Source organism: Gymnoscopelus microlampas, assembly GCF_963454915.1.
Source record: "Gymnoscopelus microlampas genome assembly, chromosome: 22".
Taxonomy (NCBI): Eukaryota; Metazoa; Chordata; class Actinopteri; order Myctophiformes; family Myctophidae; genus Gymnoscopelus; species Gymnoscopelus microlampas.
This window is the reverse complement of record NC_139959.1, coordinates 3,653,861-3,665,693: the sequence shown is the minus strand read 5'-3', so window position 1 is coordinate 3,665,693 and position 11,833 is coordinate 3,653,861. Positions and strand designations below refer to the sequence as shown.

The following is an 11,833-nucleotide window of genomic DNA, read 5'->3' as shown; positions in this document are numbered from 1 at the left end:
GCAGGTAAAAATATTGGTAGTTTTGTGGGTTGCAGTCTTTTTATATTTGGGCTTGTTTCCTAATGTTGTTTAAACCAGTGTTTCTCAAACAATGTCATGTCAAGGATCCCCCCAAAATAATATGTATTTGTCTGCAGACCCCCGTATGAAAATATGTTATGCCAGGGACCAGGGACCCCCCCAACCCCATACAAGATTTGTCTCCTTAAAATGTTTCAAAAAATATATAAGATAATAAGAACTTTTTGAAAATAGCAGATCCACAAGATCGTAGATTGGCTACTTTCAAATAAAATAGCCAATGCATATGTTTAAAAGGGGGCGAAGGGGCTCGCTTCTTTTTGGGGCTTGTTTTCCTAGGCCTGGTTGCTTATTTATCTCTTAAACCCTAGTTTTCCTAGGTTGTCTAGCCCTGGTTGCTTGGTTTCCTAGGTTTCCTAGGCCTGATTACTTGGCCCAGTTTGCTTGTTTCTATCGCGGGACCTGGCAACACTGGCTCCTCCGCGCTGGTGGCAGCCGATTGGCGGAGGCCGGGCGAGCGTGTAGTCTTGCCGGGGGAGGGTTTGCCTGCCCTGCGAGGTTTGAATAGGGAAGTTTGCAGAGAAGCACGACTCTCCTCACCATCCAGTCCACTGTTTGCAAACACACATACTTGAACGCAAGCACGGACCATCATCCGATCATCATCTGTATATATATAAATATATATATATATATATATATACATATACGATTCAACGGGGGCGTCTTGTTTTTTCGGTTGCATCGAAGCCTGCATGCGCGACAAACAAGGATACTTCTTCTTCTTGACAACAACCACTTTTTGAATTATTTTCGGTCTTTTTTTTCCGCTCTTGAAGAGATATTTTCTCTTTTAAAAAAGTGCAGCTGATACGAAGGCTTTTTTCTAACCGCTTTTTGGAGATGGATGTGCTACCCATGTGCAGCATCTTTCAGGAACTTCAGATAGTTCACGACACGGGCTATTTCTCAGCCTTACCGTCTCTGGAGGAGTACTGGCAGCAGGTGAATATTATTAATATATATCAATGTGACAATGTTCTGAAGTTATCAATGACTTCGCTTGGGTTTCTTTTTTTTTTTCTAAGGCGACACGGATGTTTTTTAATGCGTTTTAATGGGGAAATATGTATTTAAAAAATATATATTTTTTTGCAAAAAAAAAAAAATCATAGTGTTGTGAGCTTGTAGATCGGCTATTTTTGGGTGAAGACATTTGGGTGTAGAAAAAAATGGTCCAAGTACAGACAGACAACTCTCAGGTCTGCCTGTCTACAGGGTTTCAGTGGATAACGGCGTTTATTGCACATTATTTATGTCTTCATGCGTATTCTGGTTTTACTATTCGAATGACATTATGTCATTCGAATAGTAAAACCAGAATACGCATGAAGGCACACACAGACACACACACACACGTGCACGTGCACACGTTTGATAAAATGTGCCAGAGACCCATATTATATTATCATGATGCGGAGTTCGGTGTGAAGTTGACAACCATGTGCGTGTGCGTGTGTGTGTGTGTGTGTGTGTGGGCACGGTGACAGTGGATCAGTGGTTTGACAGCTCCAGTCGGTAACTGGAAGACTCGCACCGAAACACGCTCGCCCCCAGTGGTTCTTGTACTCTACTCTTGTATTGAGGCTAAGGTTAGGAATAAGGTTAGGTTTATAGGCATAGTTTTACTGAGATTTAAGTTTAGGGATTAAGGCTAGGGTTAGGCATATCTTTACTGAGGTTACGTTTAGAAATAAGGTGAGGTTTTAGGCATAGGTTACTGAGGTTATGTTTAGGAATTAGCTTATAGGTCTAGGCATAGCTTTACTGAGGTTACGTTTAGGAATAAAGTTAGGTTTAGGCATAGCTTTACTGAGGTTACGTTTAGGAATAAGGTTAGGTTTTTGGCACCTTTTTTTACTGAGGTTACGTTTAGGACTAAGGTTAGGTTTTGGCACCACCGTCTTACTGAGGTTACGTTTAGGAATAGGGTTAGGTGTTTAGGCATAGTTTACTGAAGTTACTTATGAATACACTGGTGGCGACCGTTCTGAGGTCTCCGGGGCGACCGTGTTTTGGGGCGAGCGTTCTTGTATCGCTGCTCTGCTCTGTCTAGGGGGAAGATGAATGGAGTGCAACTCACAGGGTTCAGCAGTCTGATGCTGTATTTTGAGCATGAGTTATTTAACCAGGTGTTTTCGATGCCTGGCAGTCAGTCCCATCGGCCGGCAGGGCTAGCGTTTAAGCTCTGCGATATAGAGAGACCTACAGAGCCAGAGGGAGAGATCCGTTACCTCGTATTCGGTCCAAAATGTTAACGGAGAGAGCGACAGGAAGTCGCGTCAATCAGCGGATGTGTGTAGACTAGGCTACCAATCATTCAAATTCAAAATACACACGCATCTGTTTAGGTTGTGTTTTTGTGTGTTTTTAAGGGAATGCACTGCATTTGTTCGGCTTCACTCCAGAAAAGATCATGTAAAATGAGATGGATTACACGTGATTTGTAATCAATCCAATTTTTACCTTCAGGGCATTTGGTGATTTTCTTTTTGGCACGATGCCCTTATAACTTGAGCTGTTGTCATCATATTGTTTCCAAAGCAGAAGGATGTTGTGGTTTCAGGAGCTCTCCTGTCGCAGTGTTTCTCATTGCACGTCTTACTTGCCTAACTGAAAGGCTTTTAATAGTAGGCTATTTCTCACTGCTGGTTTACTTTAAAAAAAGATACCCGTATCCTAATTTTGTTCCGTTTGGAAGGAAGCACATTCATTTGCACCATGCGAGTCATCCTGGGATTTGAACAGGATAGACCACGTGGTTCTCAACCAGTGGTCCGGGGACCACCAGTGGTCCTTGGGGGAGGTACCAGGGGATCCCCAGTGAAATTAGTTAACATAGCACCACTTACTACTCTTTGGCTATTTTTGAAAAATCTTGAAAATGTTTGCATATCTTATCTTAAAGCGAACATTTGTATTCAAATCTTTGCTTCTGGGGGTCCCTAGCTGGTACAAAACAATTTCAGTTTGCGGGTCCTTGGCAAGTTGGCATGAAAACGTTTGAGAGAGAAGCACTGGGATAGACGATATGATAGTATCAAATGTCAGAGATGGCCGATTCCAGGCTCCGCATGAGTAGGTACCAGTGCAGCTGGAAAACATTGTGTAAGAGAGCGTTACAGTATGCCCGGAGCCATGTCAGAGCAGTGCTTCCCACTGTGCCATATGCACCTCATAATGAATGGCCTTGCTCGCCGAGTCCCACAGCTTTGAGTCACACTTAAACCAGTGTGTCGCCACTAAGAGCATTCTGCCTGACACTGAGGAAGGATGTGATTGCGTGTCAGTCAGACCCCGGGCCCCCGGCATGAGGACAAGGAGCCTGAACAGCTCATGTTAAGAGGGGAAGTTGGGGCAGCTTCCTTAAAAGGACTCTAAATTTGTCCAGTGAGTCACCCGACCGCCAAAACGAGAATGCACATTAAATGCCTGCCTTTGCACTTAGGTGCAGAAGTGGTCAGAGTTTAGGGGCTGACAGCTCAGCTCGAATGGACTCACCACTCATTCCTCAATGGATGTGGCCCATGTGGAGCTGCTGATAACATGACAAGTTGTTTGCGAGACGAGCACTCGCTGTGCTGAAGCTTACACTTCCTCTCTCGTGCCAGTGGGGATGTTGACTTGATCCTGGCGTGGCTCTCTAGCAGTCTTAGCGATTACACTTCCAGGATGCGTTTTTGTTGTATCTTCTACTGTGTGGTTCACTGCAGGATATATACTGTGTGTAGTACACAGGACAATCTTGTGTTTAATTGAACTCTTGAGAGCGTAAACACGGACCCATCGTTTGTCCACTTGGGTCAATTTATACGTTCTTGCACAACCCTGAGGATTTTACTGTGTATATTTGTGTGTTTAGGCCAGGCAGAATACAATGCATCAAGCTTGGTTATGTGGTGTCCTACTCCTATTAATTGTGCAGAAGCGGTCAGCGAAGTTCCTGTTTGTATCTGCGATAAACATTTCGTCCACAATAGACCACACAGCACAATTCTGGGCACGTGTCTACACGAGTACCATAGCCTTGAATGGTTATTTCAACGATTCTCATTCATCCAAGTTTTTCTCTCTCTCTCACACTCTCTATCTCTCTCAATGACCTTCATTCTCCAGATAAAACATAAGCTCTATTGTATTCATGTGTATGCTGATAGCATTTTTTCTCATTTCTCTGCACTCATTCAGACATGCTTGGAGTTGGAGCGGTATCTACAGAGCGAGCCTTACGTCTCCACGTCCGACCTAAAGTTCGACAGCCCGGAGAACCTCTGGAGCAAGCTGATCTTGGCCTGCGGGGACAAAGCCAAGGCAGAGTCTGACCCAAAGATCCCCATGGCCCACGAGGAGGACAATCAGGACAGCCAAATTTTGGACACCAACAGCGTGAACTCGGACGCCAGCAGCGAGGCCTCGGACAGTTCCGAGGAGCTCTCGCCCACGCACAGCTTTACCCACAACCCTCTGGGCTCCGTCTTGGTCGGCTCTGGACCTTTTAGCCCCTCCATCATTAGCACGCCCCCGTCCTCTCCGGAGGCCGGCTCGGAGCCCAGCAGCATGATGCAAGGGTGGAGCGCCGGCGTGCACGCCGAGCTGCACTTGCCGGTCAAAATCAGGACCGGTGGCGGAGGCGGCGGCGGCGGGATCGGGAAAAGTTCGGAAAAGACGGGACTTGTCTGCGGGGACACGTCGCCGGACGGAAGGAGGAGAGTACACCGGTGTCACTTCAACGGCTGTCGCAAGGTTTACACAAAGAGCTCCCACCTCAAAGCACATCAGCGCACTCACACAGGTGAGCTAACACACAACACTGCAAAACAGCCAGTCAGGGTCCTCTATATGAAAGCAGGGATTGTTGACACATCTTCTCTTAATGAGGGAAAAAAAGGCTATTCTTTGTGTCCCCCATGCAGAACTAGTTCATGTTGATTCAGTCAGTGTTAAAAAGAACATTATACTTTTTTTATGTATACTTTATAACATACAAACCCTTATATCTCATTGTACGAGAAAAAAGGAAGTGCAATACATTTTGTCCTGCCACCCTAATGGCATTGTCCGGCCATTGTGTAATGTAATTAAAGGTCCAAATTGCATGTCCTCAGCCAGAGAGTGCTGCGAGTATTAGCTCTGCATGGCTGGATACCTAAACTGTGACCTAATCTATCTGGAATGTGACTGACTGGGTGAGAGAGAGAGAGGGGAGGGAGGGAGAGAGAGGGGGAGGGTTGGCACATGGGGGATAAAAGGGACTCGGTCCCCTCAAAACAGATTGAGTTTCACCATGGGAAAGGGTGCAGAGTGCGGAGGGGGGGGCCAGGGCAGGGGCGCTGAATTGGGAAGGGTTTGAATGGTCATTTGACCGCGTCTTATTTTTGATTAGCAGCGTGCAATTGCACGTGTTGGCTTTCTCCACAGGACCTCTCTGCCTCTTTTGACCTACAAAGTCAGTTGTTTTCTTTTAACATCCCAGCTACGTAAGAGCGCTCTTTGCATTCCTGAAATGGTTCGCATTACATAATGCAAGATGAGTGAGTGATCCAACAGGTTCAGTGGAAACCGGGGTTTTGAGTGACTTTGTTACCAACTATGTCTGTCTATGATTATGTCTGACCAGAGGCATTACTCATTTGAATGCATTTAAATAACAACGACAGCGACAAACAAAGACATGCACAGTGCCTTTGCCCCTGGGGCTTTTAGTCGAAGCTCACTGAAAAAAAAAACATGTTCTTCATTTTACCGACCAAACTTATAAGACCATTTTGTTCTATGCTTGTTCTATTTTCCAGGTGAGAAGCCATACAGGTGTTCATGGGAGGGCTGCGAGTGGCGTTTTGCACGAAGCGACGAGTTGACCAGACACTTCAGAAAGCACACTGGGGCAAAGCCATTTAAATGCAGTCACTGTGACAGGTAAAGGCAAAAACAAGAACATTGGCCTAGATCTAGATAACGCTTTACGTACCAGTTAGACAGATAGGATTAAAGGCCTCGGGTCCTCATTGATGTGTTCTGCTTTTGTTGTGCCATCGCAAAACAAAGAGCATGCTTTGAGAGATTGAAAGCTCTGATAGTGTATTCAAACGATTGACAGCGATCAGAGGGAGTTAATTTAGTCCCATTTTTTGAGTGTTTTGCATTGCTAAGTTACAAGACGAGTTTATATACACACACACACACACACACACACACACACACACACACACACACACACACACACACACACACACACACACACACACACACACACACACACACACACACACACACACACACACACAATTCAGGCAATTTTAATTGATTTTTCTTTTTCCATCCCAAAGACTTAACTGGATCTCAAATTTTACATACTGCTAATCTCACTGATGCCTGTGGTGTAGAAGCTTATCCATTTGTTTGTTTTGAATGCACGTTATTTATCATTGCAGCAGTGATCCATTACCATTCGTAGACTCTAAATATCGCTCTTTTCCTCTTTGCCCTCCATCTACAGATGTTTCTCCAGGTCTGACCATCTGGCTCTTCACATGAAGAGACACGTCTAGAGCGGGGGGCGAGCATCAACCAACCAACCAACCAACCAACCGCAGCGAAAAGGGGAAGAGATATAAAAAAAAAACGCTGCCTCCCGACCGACCGGTCTCTTGGTTGAACTGCCCCCAGAGCAAGAGAGGCGGGAGCGTGTTCCAGCCAAAGCATGCCATTTTGCACCATTCTCAATCCCAGTGCCTCTACGGACCTCTCTTTGGACACAAAACGAAAAAAAAAGGCGCTCTGAAGGTCATCTGCTTATCTTTTTTGCAGCGACGAAGAAGAGGACAAAATCAACGGATGGAAGAATCGATTTGAGAAGGACTTTGAAGAGACATTTGAAAAATTACAACAAAAAAAAAAACGAGAAAAAAAATTACAAAAAAAAGAGACGGACACAAAAAGGAATGAATGAATCGTATGTATGGTGCATGATGTTTTGGGGCGGGGGGTTCGTTAAATCCCCCCCGCGGACAAGCAGATACACTGGTACTTTACAAAACGCAAAAACTGTCTGAGGTAAGCATGTATGCACTGTGAATGTCTGTGACTGGCTGACTGGCCCCCACCACCCCCCAACAACCTACTCTACCCCCTCCTCACCCGTGAGTGGAGACGAGAGAGAGGATCGAGGACGAGAGACTGTAGCGGATGTATGTATGGATGGAGGGAGAGAGGGAGGGAGGGAGGGGAGGGAGGGATGGGGGTGCTGGTACCAATATTGCTGAGGACTGAATGGGTTTCTCCGGGGGGAACAAATTCCGTTTTGTTTTGTTTGCCTCCCGGTCGTGTGAGGATGGGGCTTGAGAGAGGAAGTGCCTGTGTCTCAGGCACCCTAAGACTGTGGGGCCATGGGTTGGATGAGTAAAAGGGGGTGGGGGGGGGGTGGGGATGACTTTGCCCTCTCCCCTCCTCCTGGGCAGCGATCCAGGGTCTCAACACCTCCTGTGCCCCGCCCCCCCAGTCACTGTATGAGAGGAGCTTTTTTGGTGTTTTTGGTGCAGCTACTAAATGTGCAATGTGTTATGTAGCCTGGTTTATGAATTATTTCTTTCTTTTTTTTTTTTTTACAAGCTACAAAAATGGATTTGTAGTAAAAATTGTATAAGCTGTGTGCTTTAGAGGTATAACACAACTATACTATAACTTCAGTATCATTAGACAGGTGTTGCATGGTTCTCTTAGGGTTTGTACACGACTTTTTTCCTCCTGTTTCCACTGTAAATCAGGACTGCAAATAGTTTCAATAAACGTGCAGCTAAAAACGCAAAACGGTTAAAATGTTACAATATTGTACATAAAAGCCTTTGACGATCTTATCTTCTGTTTTAAAACGTCATCCATCCCCTCATTGCTTATTTCACGTTTTTTGGCTGGAAATATCACCACTTGCTTACAGACACATGAAGTCATTTATGGCGTTATTGGTTGTTTTTTTTCTTTCACTCATCCATTGCCTTTGAGGACTAATTTTTTTTTGTACATTCTTTCCATTTTCTATCTGATAATGCACTGTTGACCTTAATGGTGCCTTATGCAAGTGACTTTGCCCTGTGATGGTGGTTCTTCGCCCCGTTAGGGAGGTCACGTTTTGTTATATGGGTGATTTTGAAAAAAGCTTGTTCAAGGCTCAATTACCTATGAATATTTGCACCTCTTCTGTTTTATCGACAGCTGCCCAGGCCTTTTTTTCTTATTTTTTTTAGATTAGAGCTTAGTGTATAAAAAATGTTCATGTTTGGGAAATGATATCTCTTTTTTTTATTTATTTTTGTTTTAGTTAGGATACTTCCTTATGAGCGGACGCACCAAATTAATTGATGTATAAATGAATCACATTTGGTTGAGTCAGAGAGACCCTTGTAAGACAAAATGCTGTATGTGAAGAGCACTTAAAATCCTTTATTAAAAAAAAAACATTTACTACTGTGTAGTATGTACTGTAATCCATTAACACAACTGTACAAAACAAAAGCAGATTCGGACGCATGTGCACCTACTCGAGGCGAACGCAGACTTAAATACGAAGCAGCTGCTTTAGCATGAGAATTTAAGGCCCACTTCCACCACCCACCATCACCCTCTCTGCCCCCCCCCCCCCCAACATCTCCCACCATTCCTGCAAGCAAGACTGAAGAAAAAGCTAAAGATTTATTGTAATTAACAGGCTGCAGTTGGACAGGCCTTGCCTTGTACTGCCTCTTGGTAATGAATTGCTAAAGGCTTTGTTGGCATGGAATCTGTCACAGACTGCTGACTGTGTAGGTTGGTTATTGACCTGTCTGGGGGAAGCGTTGTTCTAGCCCGAGCTGAAACAGTATTATGAAAACCGAGGGGGGGGGTTTGGGGGGGTATGTGTGTGGGGGGGGGGGGGGCGGAGTGGGGGTGATGGTTGATGGCCTCTCTGGAACCAGATAAAGATCATCCATTTCAGCTGACCTGCCATCAGTGCACATACACCACTAGGCCATATGTCTTTGCCCTAAAAAACTGCATTTGCTTATGGGTTCTATTTGTGTTGTTTTTATTTGTTGCCAGTATAGGCGATTTGGAAAGGGTAGCTATCAAAAATAATGAGGGATTATCTCTACTAAACTAGAAATTTGACCCGATTGAGCATGAAATCGGTCTGCTCAACGTCAGGGTCCTGCTGCAGTGGAGGGGAAAAGAATCTGATGTTGCTGCGAAAGTTAAGAGTGTAGCAGCGTGCTCCGACACATGGATTTCACACGGGTTGCTGAAAGAGACGGGGATGAGTACAAACTTGAAATCGAAGTTGGCCGTGGGCGAAGGTTTATTTGTTTTTTATTCTTTTTTTTCCTGTGGGATAGGAGAAGAGCTCCACAAATGGCAGCCAATACTGTTCGGGTGGTAATTGAGCCTTGATTTCTACTCCATGTTTGCTTGCATCTTAAAACAGATACTTTTCCATCACTCTATCTCGCTCTTTCTTCCATTATTCCCCCCCCCCACCCCCCGGAAATGTTACATGTATCTTTTTCACACACACATGTAGACGCACACACACGCAACACACCCCCACACACACACACACACACGAAATACAGCTCTTTGTTCTCAACAGAAATGTTTGTATAAGAAACAGAAAAGACGAAAAAAAAAAAAAAAACTTTTGTAAAATTGTTATGTTTATGCTTTATGAAATTTTTATTTGAAATTGTTTTGCAAAATTGTTATATTTCTGTATGAATGTATTTTTTATTGGAATAATAAGAAATTCTTATCAGACTTTCCGCTTTCCCTCGTCTTAATTTGTTGACTCACGTTCAAGGGTTATGCTTTTGGAGTATGTGTAGAGTAGTCTGTAGCTGTATTTAATATATATTCAACACTAGGGGTGCAAATATTAATCGAACTAACCGATTTAATCAATTATAACCCATTTAGACCTGAGGCCGATTTTTAAAAACGCCTTCTAAAACCTAAGTTTTCTGAAAACTTTCAAATTCGTAGTAAAAAGATGAATAAAAAATTATGTTGCCATATGTATAGCAACAACTAATGAGACACAGAGGTGGCTCCCGTATTGAAAGGTATAACAACGTATAGGTTACAACGGGTCTAAATGGGATAATCCAATAGAAAATGATATGTTTGATACAAGTATTGATTAATAATCACTCCCTATATTCGGCATGTTCTTATAGGTGAAAAGTTTCAAAATATTTAAAGGAGAATTCCAAAATAGTGACAATAACCACTTTATACAAGCTCTCAACGAGTTGCATCGTGACGCATTGAGCTCGTAGATTGCACTAAGTATTAAAGTAGGGCTTAAAGAGGTTAATCGATGTGTTGATCTATATACAAAATACTTGATTGTTCGATAAATCGAAAAAGGTAATCGATAGAATAATCGCCAAGAAAGTAATCGATAGTTGTAGCCCTACGCTGTTAGTGCAGTTCCGTTACACACCATTACATTCAAGGGGTCACGCTCTATAGGAGTCTGTGCAGAATGTAGCTATATTTAATAGATTCAACACACACACACACACACACACACATTACTGTGTGTGTCGGAGCTCGAAGGGTACATTTCCGACGCTTAAAATCACATCACAAACGAGTATCACACAGTAGTACTTCAATAAGCACAGCCAGGGGCCTCATTGTACATAGTAGATCAAAATTCTTGAGCCATGACGTTAGGAAATGATACAACTGGGATTAATTCATGGCTACTTCCTTATACATTTGTCATTCAGCTAAGATTTGCTGTACCTGTTGTTCCTAGCAGCTTTGTTACTGTCAGCCTGTGTGTTTAACAACCCTCCTCTTCCTGACTTGTAAATGCCAGTGTGAAAATAACTCTCCAAAAACACCAAATTACATCCTTGGCCGGAGACAAAAAAGCCTGGTTGCTAAAGAGAAACCTGAACTACCAACAGTACACTAAACCCATTAAGACCGGGAACGCATTTGTGTCATTTTTTAGATGTTTTGGGGCTATTCAAAAATAGCAGATCTACAAGCTCATAGCGCGGCACTCGGTGCCGCGCTATGAGCTTGTAGATCTGCTATTTAAAAAAAAACAAAAACATTTGTGCAAATCTTTGAATATATATATTTATTTTTTAAAGCATTTTTAACTCAAATCTTTGCTTCTGGGGATTCTACAAATGTCTTCTAAATCCTAATCCTTTTCTTTTTTAAACTTCTGTTGCTATAATGTCAGTGGTTCTCGAACTTTTTCATGTCAAGGACCCCCAAAATGATATGTATTCCCACGTGGACCCCCCATCTCAAAATATGTTGTTCCAGGGACCCCCAGAAGCAAAGATTTGAGTTACAAATGTTCGCCTTCAAAAATATATATTCAAAGATTTGCACAAAGTTTCAAGATCTTTCAAAAATAGCAGATCTACAAGCTCATAGCTTGCATATCTGCTATTTGTGAATAGCCCAAAGTTTAAAATAATGGTTAAAGTGGTTAAAATGTAAAATGACAAATGCTTTCCTGGTCTTATTGGGTTAAGTATAGCACTAGCTTCTTGACTAGGTTTCTGTGCCGGAGTTTAGCTCTTCTTTCTCCCCTTCTGAAGTTAAAGCCTTAGACATTGCAGTGGTTTCATTTATAGCAGCGGCTGACTGCTAATGGCTTAAAGCAAGCTAGCTCCTCATCAAAGCAGTATAAATAATTTATCTCCGTCTCTTACAGCCCATGGCATTTAATTAGAGGGCGCTTTTATACATT

At 43.3% G+C, this 11,833-nt stretch overlaps 1 protein-coding gene across 1 annotated transcript; it reads left to right on the top strand.

Annotated features, from left to right (window-relative positions):
- Nucleotides 1–594: 594 nt before the first annotated feature.
- On the top strand, nt 595–8,592 carry klf6a (Kruppel like factor 6a). The gene is made up of 4 exons (XM_084048626.1): nt 595–1,026; nt 4,270–4,873; nt 5,874–5,997; nt 6,578–8,592. The coding sequence occupies exons 1-4, from the start codon at nt 925–927 to the stop codon at nt 6,627–6,629; spliced, it is 882 nt and encodes a 293-aa protein (XP_083904752.1). The 5' UTR covers nt 595–924; the 3' UTR covers nt 6,630–8,592.
- The last annotated feature ends 3,241 nt before the right edge of the window (nt 8,593–11,833 follow it).